We start from the raw sequence: 22,318 nt of genomic DNA, 5'->3' as shown, positions 1-22,318 counted from the left end.
AAAATTCTTCTAAAAACATTTTCATGATTATACAACATTATTCTCAACTGTAAAAAAAATTACTGTCACGGGTTCGTGAATGCAGTGGGGGGAAAATTTTGATGGCGCAGCCGCAAAAGATCCGTTTTTGGTGGGGTTTTTATTTTTCACCAACAAGCAGTGAAAAAATATTTTACAGTGCAGATCAGAATTCCCAAAACCAAAAACCCAGTGCAACAAAAAAAAAAAAAGTATATACAGAGAAAACTGACACTACCAGTGGCAATCATGCATAATATTCAAAAACGCTTGACTCCAACTTCCAACTTCTAACTCCCAGCTCCAACTCTCAACTCTCCCCCCATTAAGGAAACAATGAGCGCTGCTGCGGTCGCTCTCCAGGGTGAGGGAGAGAGGCGCACGGAACGGAACACAATTACAATTAACAAAATTGCTTAAGGACAGGAGGAGTAACATAAAAAACTAATTAAAATAAACACATTCCCTAAAACAGAAGTAAAAAAAACAGACAACTAGCTTTTAAATACTAGATCACTGTCTTCTAAATGCTTTTCTGTCAATCTGATAACCGGTAATAACACTGATGCCCTCTGTCTGACTGACCAAGATTTAAAGACAGCTATTTTATAAAATTGAAAACATGAAAGCCATTTGAGACTTACAATGAGATATTCATGGTGTGTCCAGCTTGACTATCCTTTCTTCTCTAAAGTAAGGTTGACGTACCTATTGCTTCTAGTGGATTCTTGAAATTCCGGATAAGGTCAAAAAATGAAGTAAACCTGTCTTTCCACTTCAAAAAAAATTCTCTATTTTCTGAAGGAGTCTAAGTAATAACCTCACCCCCTGAAGAGATGAATGAAGTCCTGCTCTACTCTACTCTGCGTTGACAGTTTGGGCCTTTAAATGGTAATGTCCTTCTACTACAGTACAGTAAAATTATTCTACTTCTTCTACAACCTGCCTTTCCTCTTCAAATTTCACATGGTAGCCTTGTGTTTAATAGGGCTAAGATCTCTGATCATTAAAAATAGTTCATAAATAAAATAAAAAATATAAATATCAATTCACAGATAAAATAAGCTCGTTAAAGTATTGTTAAAATGTTTAATTCAGGTTGGAGGAAATTCGTTGTTTAATTTTTACACACAGAGAGACTAACCTGCAAACATACGGTGGGTTTCATGAACCAATGGGGCGCGGGGAAAGGGTCAAGTGCCCGGAAGATCGGGGAGCACATGCGAGAGGTATTGATGTCTGAATGGCGATCCATGGGGATTCGAACCGTTTGCGACAATTGTGCCGAAAACTGTTTCAGTAATAGGCGCCCCATTCATTGACAATGTGGACGCCCTCTTTGGCGGGGTTCTCCACTGCAACCAGTCAACGCTCGATGAGCCCAGAAAACAGAGCCTGAAAATAAGTTTCTCAGAAATTAAAATCTACTTTGTGATCAATTCCAAGGATACTGACACGACTGGCAGCGCACCGCGCTGTTTCATCCATTTTTGACACGTCTGTGACCGGCCGGTGTTTCAGATTACCCATTGACTACTAAACTGCGTCCCCTGGTGAATGGGGCGCTTAGTGTTTCGGCGCACTTGTGTGCCAAATGTCATCAGTCACGTGGTCTCTCCACGTTTGAAGCGGTGCTTCACACGGGAACGCCCACCGAGTCCGGGGCGTTTATCGGAGCTCCGGAACAAATCGGACATCACCAGCGAGAGGAGAGGAGAGGAGGAGAGAAACGCGCGGAGGAGACGGAGGAGATAAAGAGCCGGCTTAGAGTAAATTTTATTTCAGTATCTGTTGGGACTGTTTTTGTTTTATATTGTTGAATTTTGTGATAATGTCATGTGTTCTGTGTGTGGACAAATAAACGTACGTTGTTAAATGTGATGGCGTGTCATTCACTGAAAGAAATAAGATAGTACTATCCCAGAGCTAATAGGGAAGGGTAAAGTAAATAGAAATATATAGCAGTACCAGGAGCTCATCAACGGTAGGATCTGAAACTACAAACGCAGGTTGGTCACCCATAGTATTTGCTAGGGACAGCAAAAGGGGGGCGACGCACTTTTCCTTGGGAAGAAGGGAGTCAAAGTAATACACTCACCAATAAGTTGATGAACAAGGGTTCTAAACAGCAGAAGCACCTACTTTTGTAGCACAGTGATAAGATACACACAAAATGTTTCATTTTAAACAATTTACTATCAGCAAGCACTGAGCATGAGTGATGGGCTGAAGTGTTTTTACAAGTAAAAGTTTAATCATTCAACAACTGGGAGCTTTTTCTTTCCAAAAGCATGACTGACATCTCCCCTCATGAAACCAAGGCCACAAGTCCATGAAAAACAGGAAACTCTACCCAGAAATGACAATTTGACCTAAACAAAGTCCCTGACTGGGGCCGCACGGCAGAGCAGTATTTTGCACTTTTGCCGCACAGCAAGGCGGTTTCGGGTTCACTCAGAATGTATTGTTGGATATGCAGGTGGTTCATCCTGCAGCTGTTATATGTTGGTATTTGTGTCGTGTTTGAAAGTAACTGATGTTGATGCACGACAACAATAAAAGCGTAACTTGTCATAAACTCACCTATTGAGTAATGGAAATCTTTTCCAGACGGTAGACGTTTCTACAGTCCAGTCAGAGCTTCACAGGAAAACGCTCAGGTATAGGTTGAACAAGAGTCAGAATACACAGTATGTTCAATACTTTTAGAATTTATTCATTCATTCATTCATCTTCTTGAAGATGAGACACTGTAATTATGTCTCCAGTCGTTTAGCGAAGATACACAGTTCTTGCTGGATCCTATCCCTGCTGGCTGCGGTCAAGAGGCAGGGTATCCCCCGGGTGAGAAGTCGCGCATCGCATGTGCTTTGAGCTAACTTTAACAACTGAAATCCCATTTTGTTTAAGACTATGACTGTTGTTTACTGTCAGGAAAAAAAGGCCAGAAGACCAAGGTGAACAACTCAAAGTTGCAATTATCTCAGCTGTCAAAGGACCAGCAACACAAACCCCCAATGCCTTCATTGCATTTATGCAGAGCGTGAGACAGAGTAAAGTACACCAGTATAGCACTGAGAGGCCACCATTTTCAGGATAAAAAACTTTGGGTGTGGGTAAAATGTATGTGGGGTGTGCAGACTGAGGTGTTGTAAACCGGTTAAAATATGTATTTCTATTAAGCGTAATGGTCATCAAGTTTAAAGAAGATGGTCTGTAAGGTAAAATCTCTTTCCAGCACGGAAAATCAGCTCTTATCACCTAGCAATATTAACAACTGGAGATTAGTACTCATACACAGGTATTGCCACTAAAAGGAAATAGTGTAGTGTAAATAAGGAAGCAAGACTTAAATGAGATCACTCCTTCCACTTTTGTCGTTCAACATTGAATATCACACCCCATTTGCGAGTTATCTCCAAATAGATCACAGGTTTATTCGGAAGGTAGTCCAAATACACCCTTGTACCTGTTTTAGGAAGTGCCATTTCAATCTGTGTTCCCTCATGCCATTCATTAAATGATGTTATAGAAATAAAATCGGGCTTTGTTTGTAATGCTGCGCTCAGTGAGTTTTCATAGTATTTGCCATTGATGCGGTTTCGAGTGTTCTGGAAATTCCAGGGTCGAACGCTTGTGTCAATATACCCTGGGCCCACGCTTGGTATGAATAACAAATTGTTATTTTCACAAAAAGCTTTAATAGAAGCCCAGTTCTTCTGAGTGGACCCATATGAAAATCTATTTGTAGCAAAGTAGGTGTAGACACCATCAAAACCGGAAGTCAGGATGTCCCTCTTATGTCTCTCCTCAACCAGCAAAGCGATGAAGATGGCATCATATGGCGTATGCCTGATGCTGTTACTCTCTGTGTGCTTTAGCAGCTTGGACCACTGATCTGAGTTGAGTAGATATGAGTCATAAACATAAAAAAGTGGAAGCCGCCTGTTATTGGTTGTCCGGTACTTGAAGAAAGCAGGGTGCACTCCATATCTGAGGTAGCATGACAAAAGAGAAATAAGCAAAATAAGGAAAGTTGAGCAGGAACAGCATGACAGATAAATGCAAACTTGATAATTACGTGGAATTATAAGAGTAATCTTTAGAGGGCGAGTAAAGTCACGTTGCCAAAGAAACACAGCAGTACTCACTTATCAATGATGTATTTTACATTAGAGAACATGTTGACTTCATTTCTTCCTTTGTACGGTTCAATGTGAAATGCGACCTGTATGACAAAAATGACAAAAAACAATAATAAAAGAAAATAATCCCTTTCAATTGTAAATAATCAATACTAAATCTTATGAATATTAAACATTTCAAAGCAACTCTATCCATTCACAGTATGTAACCAAACAGAAAAGGTTACAAAACTCATTTTTATGTATCCACTGACCATAATATTGTATTTATGAGCCTTGTCTAGAAGCAAAGGCATAAGTTCATCCACTGATTCACCGTTGTCATCATTCATATTGGGAGGATACCAGGAAACAGCTATGACACCTGGGAGAAAACATTTACAAGTATGAACCTTGAAACAGAATGAACACTAATTTATACATGATATATAGGATGATGCAAGACCATTCTTAATTTTTCTAAGTCAATGAATTGGTTAGACATACACAATATTGAAAAAAAATCTGCAATATGTTCTGTAATTTGAGAATATAAATAAGAACATAACTGGGAGTAACTGTTGAAGGCTTCTTTTGTAGGGTTTCAATGCTGAAAGGCACACAAACCTGCACACCTACATACACACAATTAATGTGACTCTCCTATTGTGTGGTTTATCACACAGTCCAGGCCTCCCACAAAAATCCATCAATGGGAATTACGAATTTTTTGTTCATTTGTGTTTTGTATTCAGCTTAACACAACACAGCTTAACTAGTTCTAATACTTTGACAGTTTTCTGCTAGACAGGAAGTTACTACAGCTTAAAGTAACTAAGTCTTGTATCGTTCAATATCATTTTTGAATCCAGTTAATACTATTTAGATCTTTATATGCTTGTGTTTATTCCAGGTCTTTGAACCAGAATTTTTTGCCAATTGGTTTGTTTTGAACAGAAACAGAATTATAATGTTTCCGGTTTTACACTCCACCCATGAACGGAAGTTCCTGAACTGGTTAGAACAAAAAAATATAGTTTCCAAACCGGTTAATAATGTTCCTTGTAAATATAAATAAGAAGGTAGCTTTAGTACTCTAAAATTGGCAATTAAAGCAATTAGTTTACATACTGTAGATATGTCCCAACAATAAACAGCACAACAGCACTGATCCAGTTACGGAACAGAGGATGGAGAGTCAGAGGAAGATGGAGAAGCTGCTGCATCTTATGATGCAGCAGCTTGTCAGACCTTGTCAGACCTTGCTTGTCAGACCTCACCAAGAAGCGAACATGTGTCGTTCTGAACGAAGCATCTTGTGATCAGTCAAGACCGGAAAGAAAACACAGATAAATGTCTGGAGTGTCGGAGGAAGTTCACCGAAGTAGATTGTTACAAAGCACTGGAAGTACGGGAACACACTGCACTGAAAATGACTGGCAGCCAATGCGTTAATGTCCAAATCAAAAATCTTTTAAGACTGACAAACTGCAGTCACAGTGTTATGAATATAATCAAGTTGGGGGACTGCCTTTTCCTTGACTGCTGGTGATATGCCTCAACTTATCTTCTCCTTCATCATGCATTGAGTGAATGACAGGAAGGGAAACATGAGGTCATATTTTTTCAAAAATTAAAAAAAACCTCGGTATTAACCGGTTACAATTATTTTCTATTTTGGAACATTTAAAAACAAAGTTTTCGGTTCTGTTCCTGGAAAAATACCAAGAGTTTCTGGTTTTTGTTTTCGTTCCATGAACCATTTCGAAGCCCTGGTTTATTCAGCAAACTTTGCATATGCTTCCTGCTGCATATGGTCCTTAGCAGGAAGTTGGTGGGTTACTTTCTCCGAGTGGGGAATGGGGTTCTTCCACAAGTGAAGGAGTCTAAGTATTTTGAGGTCTTGTTCACAAGTGAGGGAACAATGGAGCGTGAGATTGGACGGAGAATTGGGGCATCAGGAGCGGTATTGCATTCCATTTACGGTGCTGTTGCCACAAAGAGGGAGTTAAGTCGAGAGGCAAAGCTCTCTGTCTACCGTTCAATCTTCGTTCCTACCCTCACCTATGGTCATGAGCGATAGGTCATTACTGAAAGAATGAGATTGCGGCTATAAGCGGCAGAAATGGTCTTTCTCAGGCAGATAGCTGGTGTCTCCCTTAATGAAAAGATGAGAACAACTACTATTTGCGAGGAGCTCAGAGTAGAGTCGCTGCTCCTCTGCATCGAAAGGAGTCAGCTGAGGTGGTTTGGGCATCTGGTGCAGATGCCTCCCTGCCAGGTGTTCCTGGCACGTCCAGCTGAGATAAGACCTTGGGGCAGACCCAGGACCAGGTGGAGGTATTATATCTCAACACCAGCCTGGGAACACCTTGGGATCCCCCAGTCAGACCTGGTGGATGTGGCCAGGGAAAGGGAAGCTTGGGGCTCCCTGTTGAAGCTGCTGCTGCCCCTGTGACCCAACTCCGGTTAAGCAGTGGAAGATGGTTTGATGGACTTTGCATATGCAACGTATATCATCATTATATAATCTTATTTAGGTTGGCATCAGCTTTGACTGAACTTAAAAATTTAGTCATGAACTCCACTTCATTAGTTTTTCACATTGTTAAAACTTCATTAGCATAATTGTTTTTTTAGGCAGAATGGGGGCCATGTGCTGCCCATTACACATTGTAAGACTGCCTGCCAAAACATGTTTGAACTATACATTTAATTTTATGAAATAAATGCAATTGTAAAATAATTTTCACAATAAGCCTTGCACATGTATGATTTACAGCCTGTCAGAGGCCCAAAATCTGTCTGTCCGGCCCCCTGCTCTGCCAGCAGATCCATCTCACCACCATGTGGTGATTGGTTGACAGCTCTGCCCCTCTCTTCACCCAAGTGTCCAACACACGTGGTTGGAGGTCTGATGATATGACAACAAAGTCAATCATCAACCTCAAGCCTAGGGTGTCCTGGTGCCATGTGCCCCTATGGACATCCCTGTGGTTGAATAAGGTGTTCATTATGGGCAAACTGTGACTAGCAGGCCCAAAAAGTGTTTTGAAAGTTTTTTTGGAACGCCTGGCAGAACCCTGACAGTGAGGTCTTTTAACTCCCACCGCCACCGCTTCTCTCAGATCCCGCAGGAGGCTGGGGACATTGAGCCGGAGGGGACCATGTTTTCCACCTCCATTGTCGAAGCGCCTGCTCGAAGCTGTGGTCGCAAGGTCTCTGGTGCCTGTTGCGGCGGTAACCCCCGACACCGGAAGTAAGGAATGCCGTCAAGCTGAAGAAGTCCTATCAAATCTTGTTGAATTGTAGGACTCCGGAGGCAGCTGACAAGTACAGGCAGGCCAGGCGTTCTGCAGCTCGAGCAGTTGTGGAGGCCATGGAGGAGGACTATCAGTCAGCCTCAAAGAAATTTTGGCACACCATTCAGAGCCTCAGGAGGGGAAAGTGATATACAGTCAACACTGTTTACAGTAGAGGTGGAGAGCTGCTGACCTCGACTGCTGATATTGTCAGGCAGTTTAAAGAATACTTCGAGGATCTCCTAAATCCCTCTTCCATGTCTTACACAGAGGAAGCAGAGGCTGAGGTCTCAGAGGTAGACTCGTCCATCACCTAAGCTGAAGTCACTGTGGTGGTTGCCAAACACCTTGGTTACACCACCAGGGGTGGATGAGATTCGCCCCAAGTACCTCAAGTCTTTGGATGTTCAGGGACTGTCATGGTTGACACGTCTCTGTAACATCGCATGGCAGTTGGGAACAGTACTGCTGGATTGGCAGACCGGGGCGGCGGTCCCTCTTTCCAAAAAGTGGGACCGGAATGTGTGTTCCAACTATAGGGGGATAACCCTCCTCAGCCTCCAGGGGAAAGTCTATTCCAGGGTACTGTAAACGAGGATGACCAATAGTCGAACCGCAGATTTAGGAGAAATTTTCGTCCCGGCCGCGGTACACTGGACCAGCTTTACACTCTCCATTGAGCGCTTGAGGGATTGTGGGAGTTTGCAGAACCAGTCGACATGTGTTTTGTAAGTCTAGAGAAGGCATTCAATCATGTCCCTCGTGGCATCTTGTGGAGAGTGCTTTGGGAGTATGGGGGCCGGGGCCCTTTTGTTGAGTGTTGTCCGGTCCCTGTATGACCGGTCCCTGTCCATAAAGTTTGAAAACTTTATGGACAGAATTTCTAGGCTCAGTCAGGATCCAGAGGGAGTCCGGTTTGGGGACCAAAGGATTTCATCTCTGCTTTTTGCAGACGACGTTGTCCTGTAGGCCTCAGAAAACTTGGATCTTCAGCGTGCGCTGGGACGGTTTGCAGGTGAGTGGGATGGGAGTGGGATGAGGATCAGCAACCCTAAATCTGAGACCATGGTTCTCGACCTGAAAAGTGTGGTGTGCCCTCTTCAGATCTTGGAGAGTCTTTGCCCCAAGAGGAGTTTAAGTATCCTGGGGTCTTGTTCACAAGTGAGGGAAGGATGGAACGTGAGATTGACAGATGCCGCAGCTGAGTCGCAAGATGAAGCTCCGATTTATCGGTCAATTTACGTTCCTACCCTCACCTATGGTCATGAGCTTTGCATCATGACTTTCGCGTCATGACCGAAAGGACAAACTGGAGGGACTCTGTCTCTTGGCTGGCCTGGAAACGCCTCAGGATCCCCCCAGAGGAGCTGGAAAGGTGTCTGGGGAGAAGGAAGTACGGGTATCCCTCTTGAGACTGTTGCCCCTTTGACCCAGCCCCGGATAAGCGATTGAAGATGGATGGATGGATAAAGGCCCAAATCTTTTTATATAATGATTTTTACATGTCATTTGCATTAGCCCAAATAAACACTCCATCTGCTCCTCAGCCAGCCCGATTTTAGAACTCTGTGCAGCCATCAATATTTAGCATTGACAAACTTCTCTAGTGAAGTTCCAGTAATACACAAGCCTGTTATTTGGTACTATTTTGTAGTGACAAATCAAATCTGACCTGACTTGGAAAACACAATAGAACACAAAAAATAACAAACTGCATGGATAAAGTATGTTTATTACCCAAAACTGTGTGGGAGGGCCATATGAAGGGCTGGATGACCACTACCTCTCCATTCCCTAAATAATCACACTACCCTACATGCGGGCATGCAAAACAAAGAGGTAGAGCCAAGCTGGATATGGAATTGAGTCATGAGGACAGTGGTGAACAGCCACAATTTAATCAAATAACTTAAAGTGGAAACATTAAGTTATGTTGTACATAACTTACATTATTTCTATTTATTATCTGCTTGTGAACCTTTCATTTTGGAAAATTACCAGATTTTTTTGACCACATCTGTCTATAATTCAATCTTAACGCATGTCAGGATGCTTGCCTTGGTCACATGGCTACCTTATTAAAGGGGCTGCTCTGGCTGATAACACTGAATATATTCCTGCTGAAATGAAACTCCCAAGCTAGCAAAATTAATTTAAAAAAAACGTCTGTCAAGTTTCTTTGCATAAGGTAAGTGCGTCAGTGAGGAAACAAGAAGAGCCAACTGCAAAAGATCAGTTGACTTGGATCATATGATCCAGGACTAGTATGATATCAAAGAGTCATGACATACTTGCAAAATGGTCTCAGAGGAAAAAGATGAGCTACAACTAAATAAATAATTCCACAGCCTGTAGTTAATCCTACCAATTGCTGCTGTACGCAGCTGCTGCATATGATCAGCAATAACCACAGGATCCCTGGAACTGTAGGCCCCTAAAAAGGGATAGAAATTGGACCCAATGTCCTCAGGTGGGTTGTGCTTCCCCTGTGGATACTCCTGGGCTACCTTAACGTCCCAGTGTGGTAGTTGCTCGTGGTTCCAGTGAATGTATTTTCCATCAAACTTGGGGTTTCCATACCATTGGTAGTAGAAGGCATGGAAATTATAATTTGGAGGAGGGAACTTCCTCAGTATAGCTGCCAGTTCTGTATCTTTATGGTACTCAGAAGAGGCATTAAATTTGATCTGGTCTACTTTATTTTTGTATTCTCTTTGCATCTTATTTTTTCTGTCCATGATCATCTCCACATCAAAAGGGGCACCAAAAGGAGAGTCCTCCGGTGTAAGCATCTTCAAAACCATGGTGATTATGAGCACAAGCAACACCAATGCAATTAATGGAATGCAAGTCTTGCGCCTAAACCTTGCCATTCTTCCAAGTACTGCTTAAGACACACTCAGCTCATTTTTGAGACAGCAGTGGAGGCCTGTCCTTTGATGAGATGAGTCTCGACCTGGAGAGATGAAGAAACAAAGGATAAAAGAGTGTATTACAAGCACCTTAAGGGGTTGACGTTGCCTGTTATTGTCTTCACTTGGCAGCTTATCATATATTTGGTTGGTCTGTCATTTATTCATTAATATACATATTTTGTGCTCAATAATGCTCAAACAATAACACAAATTCCCAGAGCCCACTGTGATCTTTTGCAGTATCTCATTTTGTCTGACCAACAAAATCAATATTTGCGCATACAAAAAAAATTTTGGCTTATTTTTTTTAAATGTGATAGTAGTCTTCTGAACATGTATCTAATTTGATCCAATTGCTCTATTTCGGTATGCATTACTGAGGAATTTAAAATGCACCTGCGATTCTAGAGCTATATTTGGTGTGCCTTTTGAGATAACATGATTAAGGTGAGGTTTAGTTGCCACTTCACTGATATTTCTTCAAGTAGCCTCAACCATGAAAACACAATGTGTTCACTAAATTTTGACTGTATCCACCGTATCCAAATTTACCTCTCCCTTGAAAAAAAACAAACCCCAGCCCATCTGTATGAAAGAGCACAAATATTTGGAATAACATGGCATCTGCTAGAGGTAATATGGTCTAACTGTGCAATTCAGATCCTGGAAGCATCCGGGTGCATCATTCCACAATACTATGTGCACACTTGCACACCTATACACACACCCAGTGGTACCCACAACACAACGGACGTAAAATCAGGTGTAAAATCAGATATTCAAATAGTGTTTTAATAACAGAAAACTATCCTGGAAAACAACACAGGTAGCAACAAAAAAGCTCACTTTACTATATTCACTCATCCACCATATTTAAGCAAGTCCTGGAGACATAACACAAGCAAGCTAACAAGACTAGCCAAGTTCAACTCTGCATTGATGGACAACCTGAGCCGCAAAAAACTGGGCTCTATGTTCCGAAATTGTTTTTATTTCGAGCCACTAAACCGTATTTACACCGTAATGTTAAGTATTAAACAATATGCAAAGTCTATATAGATATATCTATATATATGGTTTCTTTTCATTTCATGAAACGCAAAATAACGATCACGCACCTGTATCACTGATTTTGCAGTCCGGTCTGGGAAACGTCACAAATAAGTAAACATCCGGGCACGTGACCCTCCATGGTCTGTAGAATGCTGACGTCAGCTCCACTCAGCGGTCCAGGAAGGGTTTTCAAAATATGTCGCCGCCATGCAGTTAGGAAGATGTACTACAAGATATACTACTAATACAGTATACAGTAGTGTACTACGATCCTCATTCGGGGAACCACTTAATTTATACCACAATGTACGTAGGGCATGTATGCAGAGTTGCTCTGTTCTTGAAGCAAAAATAGCAAAACCACATTGAAGAAATACAAGTAGCACAAATAAATATATAATTCAACTACGAGTATTGGCCCATTAATGTGTTCATGGTTTAGTTAAGTACTTCATCAAAGGAAGGGCTGATTTTTTTTGTTTTTGTTTTACTTGTAGGTATGTGTGTGTGTGTGTGTGTGTGTGTGTGTGTGTGTGTGTGTGTGTGTGTGTGTGTGTGTGTGTGTGTGTGTGTGTGTGTTGTGTGTGTGTGTGTATGCGTTGTAGCAGAAGATGTTGAGGTTCCCTCTAGGAGTGATCAGGTTGGATAGGATCAAAAATGAGTTCATCAGTCGAACAGTCAAGGTGAAATATTTTGGAGACGAAGTTATAGAGCAGACTTGGATGTTTTGAACGTGTCCAGAGGAAAGATATACGTATATTGTTAAAAGGATGCTGAGGATGGAGCTACCAGATCAGAGGGCAGAGAAAGGTAAGAGAAGAGAAAGACCAAAGAGAAGGTGTATGGATGCAGTGTTGGAGTGATGAGGGCCGGTGGTGTGACAGAGGAGGATGCAGAAGATAGGCTGACATGGTTGTGGCAACCCCTAACGGGTCAAGCGGAAAGGTACAGAAGAAGAAGACCTCGGTCTTCTTCTAACATGTGAAGAAGTGAAAAGTGTAGTGGTGATGGTAACTTTACAATGAATCCAGTTTATTGGAGAGAAAGAGACACACATTCAAGCAATGATTACTTTGGTTTCCATCCATTTTTATTTAATTGATAGACTTTCAAACAAAAATGTACAAATTGCAAAACAGCTTTTGGTAATGCTTCATTGGTTCTTATTATCATTATCAAGAAATAAATTAAGAGAAAAAGTAATCAAAGTGAACAGAGAAGCTAAAATACAACAGAAAACATAATACCATCAACAGCAAAAGAAAAATTTTTCCACCATGGATCAGCGTCATCTCATCCACAGCAGACTTAATTTAATTGCAAACCAGGCTAATGGCTGATTAGCAAATTCTTGTAATAAATGGCATGTTTTGAATTGACAGTGGAATGAAAGGCTGTTTGAAATTCACAACATTCTGTATTATTCTGACTATTTTCTACTATAGAATTTATACACCAGGTGGTGCCATTACCACTGAGCAGGAAAAGCTTGGTCCTCCCACCTCCTGACATCAGTTTACTGACTGTCTCCCAAAGGACCGGACATGAAAGCGGGATAGCTGGCATTTTATTATAAATCCTCAAAGACCACAGAATGTTGCTAGTTTGTTGTGTGCTATATAGACACAACATTAACGATTCAAATCTTTTTATTTGTTTTTCTGAATAGCATTTTGACGTTTTCTGATGATTTAACATTGTGCAGGTTTATGTAGATTAATTAGCAGTACTTCACCCAATGCTATTTGTTCATTTCCATCATTATCTGCTTTCTTCCTATAACACACAGGCTAAGTCAACTTCGTCAACACTTTTCGTTCACCTATTTTCCGGTATGTTTACATTCAAAATATTGGCCTTACAAAAATTCAAATCGAATTTCTGTACAAGGACCACACCTCGGTTGCTCCCAAAATGAATCAAGAGGACAATGTAATAAAATCATCTCAATGAGAACAAGGGATAAATAAACTCAGGAAAATATAAATTACGGTAACTCTCTATGAGAAGCAGGATTTTATTGTGTGAGTGTTGGAGTAAGAATATTGGAGGGGAGGAATCGATAGCTGGAGGATCACATGCCTTGCTACTCTTGGGGAGAAGCATTTGTCCAGTACATAAATACTCACATGTGCAGTCCAACTATAAGTTTGCTGCACATGCAGCAATGCTAAAATGGTTAAACTGGAACGTGAAAGTGCTACTTCTGTTTGTGTCCAAGGATTTTTGCTTCGCACAGAAGCCTGTGCCTTACAAAACATAGGAAGGATTCCTTTTTTGTGTGTGAAACTGAACACCATTTTGTCTTTCAAACTCACTTTGCCCCTCTACACAACACAGAACCTCAGAACTCAACTCAAACGGCGTAGAAGTAAAAGCACAAAAAAGGCTATCTTGTATTGATATCAAAAATACCATCAAACAAGCAAAATAATAAAATAAAACAGATTGGTCACAGCAAGTTTATGTACACATACACATTAAAAAAAGAGTAGTCAGTGGAGTTGGGGAGGGATTGGTTGAGTGGGGAAGGAAGAGGAAAAACGATAAAGCAATTAGGTAAGCCCTGTATCTTCACTATAAAGAGGGGGTTACAGGGTTGGTGGCAGACCAGGGATAAACAAGATGAGAAGGAGGGAGTAGAGATAAGGCTGCATGTTCACCTCTTCTTCGGGGCTTGGGCAGTGCGGGGTGGGGTGACAGGGCGACCAGAATTTACACCGCCATACTGGTACTTGGCCTTCTTCTCTGAGGGTTTTAAGATCTTCAAAAAGACAAGAATCACATTTTGAAAGGGTACATGTGTGAGAGAAATTGTAAAAATGTATTTTGGCAAATATCATTAGCACTCAGCATTAATATTCTTATGAAGCATTTACATTACCTGGAAGGAACACATGAGAGATTCGTCAACACTCATCATGCCTCCTGCATTGTCAAACTCCCCGCAGTAGTTTGGGGCAGAGAAAAGGGTGACCAGTTGGCGTTTGGCAAAGAACTCATATCCATCCTCTACAACCTGTTAGAAGGCACATGACATTATTCTGCAGCCTACAGCAATCGGTGTCAAGAAATAGATCTTCAGCGAGTTTCAAAATCCAACACTGCTATCAAGGTTAAGAGCACAAAACCACCTACGGCTGAATCAATATACAACACCCAAGGATGAGCCAAAATAGATCAACAGTTAATGCAGTAATAATTCTTACAAGATGTCAACAGGAAAAGGTATACATTTCAATCTCAGTTAGGTAAAGATCTCAGTCATCAACGTCTGAAATGCAAAAAGTGGTTTCTCAGTTCTATACATAAGTTCCTAAATCTGTTCTTTTTTTAAGCAAAAAGAAATATGATGGCCAAGTCCTAAATGAAATGACAACGAATTAAGTATGGACCGAAAAAGGTCATAGCAGTAGGATAGTGTGGGCTTAACTCAGCAAAAAAACAAAAAAAAGGAAAAGGTTTGGTGTTAATTCCTTGTTATTTACCTGGTGGGCTCTGCATATGAGGTCCAGGTCATGGCGGTTTAGGAATTTGCTGACCACATCTGCCCCAAAGGTGAAGGACACCCCACGGTCATTCTCTCCCCAACCTTGTACATCCTTATCTGGGTCTGACCACAACAGGTCACAAAGCAGGCCTGAGACAAATTCAGACGAGTGACATGGAGACACACAATTAGAATGGGAAGAAAACCACGCTGAGATATATCAGAAGGTCTACAGAGTTTATTAAGTGTGTTTTTTTATTATTTTATTTTACATACTGAATTAATCCCTGAAGGGAAATTAGTGGCACGCTGTAGTTGGTCACATGCATTTATACTGTGTGTGTGTGTATATGTGTGTATATGTGTGTGTATGTATATATATATATATATATATATATATATATATATATATATATATATATATATATATATATATATATATATACACACATATATATATGTGTGTGTGTGTGTACAGGACCTGAACACACACACAAGGGGCCTGTAAGCATGCAGGGGAAGGTAGAGTGGCGGGCAGCTCCTGCTTTGGTGCGTCCAAATGAGCAACTTATGAGTGTGCCAGAGGTGAGCTGACACCTCCCACTGTCAGCTTACACTCGGGGTGTTTTCGGGTGTGAGCGGGAATCAAACCGCCGATCTTGGAACATTGGACGACCCGCTTTACCACTGAGCCACTGCCGCGCCACTTTTATTGAATGTGTTCAGTATTAATTATGCACATGGAGATTAGAACAAATTGACATCCAGTACCTGTATCAGGGACATCTGTTGGCCTCATGATCCTGCGGATCTGCTCCATTGACTGCAAATCAGGTGACAGCCCTAAAATAGATTTTGATTGGAGTTTCAACACATTTATTTAAAGCAATGGGTTTTTTATTTAAGTTCCAGGATAAACATGCCAACAATTTTGATACCTCCATGGCAGCAGAAGATCTTCTCATCAATGATAGCAGCAATGGGGAGGCAGTTAAAGCAGTCAGTGAAGGTTTTCCACAGCTTAATGTTGAATCTGCGCTTGCCTGATGGAACATATTAATATATATACTTAGTGCTTCACACCTGTTTATGCATAAATGTGATAAGAGTGACTTTTTTCCACTAACACTCGTCATAGAACCCGTAGATACGGTTGATGGAAGCGCACTCGTGGTTGCCCCTGAGCAGGAAAAAGTTCTCTGGGTATTTGATCTTGTAGGCCAACAGGAGGCAGATAGTTTCAAGGGACTGTTTTCCTCTATCCACGTAGTCACCCAGGAACAGGTAGTTGGCCTCTGGAGGAAAGCCGCCATACTCAAATAGCCTCAGTAGATCTGTGTACTGCCCATGAATATCACCTAAAAAAGTATCAATAAAAACAAAAAGGTACACATCAAATTAGTTGAATTACTGCATCACAAGAACAGGCTGGTCCACATGAAGTACTTCCAGAAATAAATCCTAACTTGTAGAGGCAAATCTTTACACATACGAGGACAGAATAGTGGCCATCCAGGTTAATAATAAAAATTTAAAAAACACACACTAAAAAACAAAGAAACACATGTACATATATCTACAGCTTTAATTTAAACAATTCTCTCAGGATCCAAGGTCAATCCTACTCTGGTACTCTCTCACTATTCTTTCACCTAACCAAGACCTGCTTCCGTTTATATCCTGGTGCACCAATTTAGGAGCTGTTCTAATTTGGAGTAAATGCTCCAGGCATAGATGACTGCAGACCACCGTAAAGGCTACAACAATAACATATTCATACACTTGCTCTTCACTATTTCCCCACAAAAACATATAACTCCAACCTGATCCATAACCCTCATATAGCATCAGCATATGTTGCACAAGCATCGCCATTTTCTCTTCTGCTGGGTGGACACACAGTTGTATTTTGGGTGCATAAAAAGACAAACTTTTGAAACTAGGTTTTAAAATAGGGTTTTAAAGTTTTGATGACACACCCCTGTTTGAGTTCACCCTTTACACTCTAATTCAAGTATTGAGGGATGAAAGAAAAAATTAAATGCCATTGGTTTGCCGTAACCCACTGTATCGTTCATAGTCAAGGATAAATTCAAAAATACACTAAGCTGCCTTTCCCTGAGGTTAGGAATGTGGTGTTATTCTGTGGGTTTGAGTCGCACAGCTAACAGCTGGCCGAGTATGCTCACTACCACATTTTCAACTGTTTTTTACTGATCCATGTGCACGAGGAATTATTTCACAACACTGTCCTATTAAAACATAACTATATTTAATAGCAAAAGTAAAATAAATAAATCTGTTTTTTTAAGCTCTGTAACTGTCAGGGTATGAGATGAAAATAACTATCGAAAAGTAAAAATTCAGATCAAAACCAACATTGGGATGATTTTCCTCATTTCCCAATGCCCACTAAACCACAAGTGGCATCACACGTTTTGGCTACAGACCTATAGTTGTCTTTTTGTGCACTCTTTCCTGTGCAAATGAATGATTTGAGGAACAGTTCTGAATTGTTTGTCCTGTTGGCCGTATTTTATATATAAATATAAGATTTAGTTATTATATAATTAAATTTAGAATAAGAGACTCACAAAATTCTAAAGAAATTGACTGAAGATGTTCCATGTGTCTGGGAAAAAACACTGAGCTGTGTCCATAGTTTCACAAAACACATCATGAAGTAGCCACCGCAGAATAGAATCACATGCTCAGTAAGCATAGTGCTCATGCTGGTAAAAATCGACAGGTAAACAAATCAATTAAATGTGATTTCAGTTATTTGGTCTTACTATGGTTAACATGCAACCACACTGTAATCTGTCTAAAACATTTTAATGAGACAATTACTATATAACATTTCATCACACGGAGGGTTTGAGCATCATGACTGCCATCAACACTGCAATAAAAAAATCTAATTACCGGTACTCAATTCATAAAAGGGTAAAGTCAAACTAAAGCTGCTGGCTGGGCAAAACTTTTATCCATGACATTTAGGGTAACTTCCATGAGACAAAAAACATGCAAATCTGATCCATGTGGCTTTAGTAAATAATTAAAAACATTAACTGGTGTTTTGACAGCAGTCTCAGTCTCATGTCTAATATATGAATGTTCATCTCAAACAACCTGTCTGAAAAGTAATAACATTAATTGAGATAAATTAAATTCCTGTCAGTCGTCTTGATGTTCACTTAAAATATAAATGTTGCCATCTTCCTCCAGTATTAAGTCGACATGACAACAATCTCAAAGTAAATGCATGTGGGAGGTAACTGGTATGAAAATGAACTGCATTCAGGCCTGAGGCTATGTACTTTGTGTACTGTATTTTAAAAGTCTGGTGCATATGTTAAGTTAGCTGAAAGTTGTTCACATTTGAAGCACTACACTGAAAGCAAGTGGGAGTGTGCAGAGATGTGCAGAAGCCAGCCAGTGGTAGCATTTCAACTTTTGAGAAACGGTTCCTTTTTTGAATACTCACTCCTTTTGTTCTACTTTCATCTGATGTACAATAGTGTATGCTATTTTGTTTGATACGACCAAATGTGTATCCTTCTATTATATCCACATAATCTAGAGAGCAACAGGGAATTAATATATAACCCAGGCTAGGGCTCCGTTATCTGCTCAGGTAACAAAGGGGAAAGTCTTCAAGCTTTAAAAAGAAATGTCTATTTTATGGTTATGGTTACTGAATAGCAAAAACAAACAAGATATGGGCCGAGACAGCTTAAACAATGGCAGACTTGAACGACACTGACCACAGATCTTCAGGGGTGCTTCGAGCTCCAAAAGGATGGGCTGGCTGAGGAAAATCTCCCTGGATTTGATGCAGAGGCCCCGAACCTCTGCCTCTGTCATCTGGACTATCTTCCCTGGGCGGCATCCCCGTACTGGTGTAGAGAGAAAAGTTTTGTCATCACTGTTACTGACAATTGTCAGCTCATCAGCATGAGAAATATTATGTTTTACTTCAAGGAGGGAGGAAACACACATTAGAATCACAAGTCAATCTCACTATCTGATGAAATGTGGAAATAATGCAGCTCATACAATAGATGCTTAATGTTAGCCTTGCTTAAGAAACCCACTGCAGAGACAACAGTAGCTCATATCTTCAGCATTTGGTGTGGGTTTGTTGGCTTCAGTAGTTGCATCGTTAACTAAAAGAACTTTCTGGCAGTCTGCCACAGTTCATACTGAAGATTCATCTTACAACGATGAAAAGTGGAGTGAGATTTGCATGTTACACAAAAAAAGAGACACAAGCTGAAGATAAACAAGGGTGGAAGATTTGGGCTGAAGATATAAATCTGCTGATGTAATGCATGCTTTCATTATTAAATGTGTAATGAATGGCAATTGCGTAGCACTTTACTAAACTGTCAGTTTGGCAGAAGAGAGATTCTAGATGAACCACTAATGAGAGTGAAACATAAGTGAAGCAGAAACATGGGACTGAGAAATGATGGAACAATGAACCATTTGGGTGATACCGTCGTAATAAATGCACGCCAAACATTCAGATGGAGGATAACTGAGCCTTCTGAAACCAATACGTGTTAAACTGAGAGAGCTTTTCCTTTCATTCTATTAAGGATTGACAGGAGAGACTGGCCAAAAAAATGAGGTGTTCCAAATGGGTTAACCAATGGTAAGGTGAGCAATTCCTAAATTGGACACATGAATGCGCATGCGTGTGTATCCATGCTACTTAATTGCTGTATTCAGACTCCTTCACTGTATCATTTTCATTTGATCCTACATAATCTGGAAGAAGCATGATAACCAGAGGACTAAGGATCCTCACAGATGGTAGGAGTAGGAGTAGTAATGCCCAATACCATACCAAGCCTGCACCAGTATTACTTTTCATCAGACCTGAGCGAGTTGAGTTTAAATGGTTAGCTTTAAACTCTGAACCTCTCACTGTACTGTGTTGTGCAGTTGGTGCTTTAAAATTAGATTACGTTGAGAACACTGAGGGGCAAAGGCTGAAATGAAGTAATGACAGGAATTTACAACAATCACAGACTAAAAGCATGGTGTGTTTAAGTGTGTGATCGTGTAACGAGTCTGGGTGACACAGCATTCCTAATGTCTTAAATCCATGAATTATTGAAACTTTATTGTTCCAGCCCGAGACAACACATTTTTCTCAAAGCATGTTACAAAAAGATGTAACACTCAAAAAAACTTTATATATTTCACTATCTTCCTGGTTAATTATTCCTTTTGTGTACTTGCTCTTCACTATGCCCCACTATGCTTCATTGCATTCAGACAGACAACAGGATGACATAAAGGTGCAACAAGTGTAGAAAGCGTATGCTGTCAGTTACAGTCACAAAATTGTCAAGCATAGCTATAAATAACAAATCTGTGCATTTAAGTGCTGAGTCAATATCTTATCCCTCCCTGACCGATACTGATGAAATGTATGCCAAGGACAGCTGAATCTGGCGTCGTGGGCCGGTCTGACTCAAAGGATATTTCACAGGGGAACAGAAAACTCTCTGCCTTCTCTTGAGCAGGCGGGCAACCAACACAAAAGGCTTTTAGCACGCTAGTAACAAATAGAAACCTTAGGTCTAATGCATGAAAATACAGGACAAGAGTATTCTATCCATTCCTTTTCTATTACTGAATACAGCAAACCTCAAGAATATTGAACTCCTTGAATAGACACTAGTAACAACACAAGCCAGATGCTAAAACACTGCAAATGTTCACTGACTTACTTGAGCAAGTTTAAATTCGCAAAGCAGCGTAAATCTTGCAAGAGATATTCTTGAGAGCAAAAAACACAACAAAACTAAACAAAATAAAATCCACAATGAACTAATCTTCTATAGATGAGCCACCAAACTTTCCAGATGTTGATCTCTAGAGAATTAAAACAATGTCCTGGGGTGGAAAATTGAAACATCGGTGCCACTGGTATTGCAAAAAGGACAGGATTCCAAGCAAAGCTCAGAAAAAAAATATATATTATGGGGCAAACACTCATATTATCTGTTTTCTTGAGGTTTTTCGACTTTTTCTTGTTTGATTTAAAAGCTTAGCCACAGTTAACAGATGACTGTCTGTCCCAAGATCGGAATAATTTAACCAGGACGCCGACAGGAATTCAACCATGAAAACACCACCATGAAAAAGATGAAACAGCAGCAATTTTGTGCAGCAAAACAGAACAGTGAAGGCCAGGCAGCAGGTGGAGATCGGTGCTCATTATAGGAAATAGATAGCAATGGAGTTCTAAGGCGTGAATATACGGTTTTCATCTGTATGCCATAAAGCACAAGAGGCGTCCCAACACCTCCCGTTCCACACACAGCTAGACGTCAATTTGGGAAAATACAAAAGCCTGAATAAAGCAGACAGAAAGTTAATTACAGGCTAAATACAGTGTCGCCATTCAATAAATCGTCGCTGCTAAAGTCACAGAAGTGTTGCTGCGATAAGTGACAAATGTAGGCGTTCACCGTTTACGCTGTTTATAAACACGGGGAGCTAAGGGTAACGTTAGCAAAGCTAGCCGGGAATACGCCGTTATAAGTGGCCCTAAATGCTAACACAGCCCCTGACGCCAACGCGTTGGTTAACGAAACATTAGTAAGGCAGGATCGGTGAACATAAACAGTTAACTGTGTTTTAAAACCAGAGACTGTGTAGAAATCTATTACCTTCTAGAAGCCGAGAGATGAGACTATCCACGTTCAATTCACCCTCCGCCATCTTCAAACTGATGAGGTATTGGGTTGGCCGGTACCATTCTCCCTACGAACACTGGGAGGCGCTGTTGCAAATAGTCGTAATCGAAGTCATGACGTGATGATAGTCTGCTTATACTGTATTTATTAGAGTTTATACGTGACTTTAGGGGAACAAACTTAATGTGTTTCTCTAAATGAATTATATTCAACATGCACTCTATTATATCCACATTAGAAAAGTCAATATCAAACTTATCAATAAAAAAAAAAGAAATAATAAATGTCACCACAATACCAAAAAATATGACATAATAAATATCACCACAAAATCTACTTATTTATCTTTTTTGATCCTACCCATATATATATATATATATATATATATATATATATATATATATATATATATATATATATATATATATGGGTAGGATCAAAAAAGAAATATATATATATATATATATATATATGGGTGTATATATATATATATGGGTATATATGTATATATATATACACACACACACACACACACACACACACACACACACACAGTTTACTTTTTTTTTTAACCATATTTAAAAAATGATCAACTGTCACTTTTAAATTTTTAAATTTGGTGGTTTGTTATTTATGATACGGAGCTACTCATGCATGTGCTTTAATGCAAAAAGATTTATTACCATATATGTTGATA

At 40.2% G+C, this 22,318-nt stretch overlaps 2 protein-coding genes across 2 annotated transcripts; both read right to left on the bottom strand.

Moving 5' to 3' along the window:
* Window positions 1-2,713: 2,713 nt before the first annotated feature.
* manea (mannosidase, endo-alpha) lies at window positions 2,714-11,531 on the bottom strand. Its single transcript, XM_068339254.1, has 5 exons — window positions 11,478-11,531; window positions 9,810-10,400; window positions 4,418-4,527; window positions 4,170-4,246; window positions 2,714-4,011 (listed from the first exon to the last, which is right to left on the bottom strand). Exons 2-5 carry the CDS (start codon window positions 10,315-10,317, stop codon window positions 3,378-3,380), a joined length of 1,329 nt encoding a protein of 442 aa, XP_068195355.1. The 5' UTR covers window positions 10,318-10,400; window positions 11,478-11,531; the 3' UTR covers window positions 2,714-3,377.
* A 949-nt stretch (window positions 11,532-12,480) lies between these two features.
* On the bottom strand, window positions 12,481-21,656 carry LOC137610989 (serine/threonine-protein phosphatase PP1-beta catalytic subunit-like). Its single transcript, XM_068338922.1, has 8 exons — window positions 21,595-21,656; window positions 18,670-18,801; window positions 16,030-16,260; window positions 15,841-15,945; window positions 15,674-15,745; window positions 14,901-15,052; window positions 14,297-14,431; window positions 12,481-14,176 (listed from the first exon to the last, which is right to left on the bottom strand). The coding sequence occupies exons 1-8, from the start codon at window positions 21,644-21,646 to the stop codon at window positions 14,072-14,074; spliced, it is 984 nt and encodes a 327-aa protein (XP_068195023.1). The 5' UTR covers window positions 21,647-21,656; the 3' UTR covers window positions 12,481-14,071.
* Window positions 21,657-22,318: the final 662 nt, after the last annotated feature.

The sequence above is a fragment of the Antennarius striatus genome, chromosome 17 (assembly GCF_040054535.1).
Source record: "Antennarius striatus isolate MH-2024 chromosome 17, ASM4005453v1, whole genome shotgun sequence".
Taxonomy (NCBI): Eukaryota; Metazoa; Chordata; class Actinopteri; order Lophiiformes; family Antennariidae; genus Antennarius; species Antennarius striatus.
This window is presented reverse-complemented; position numbering and strand designations above follow the sequence as displayed.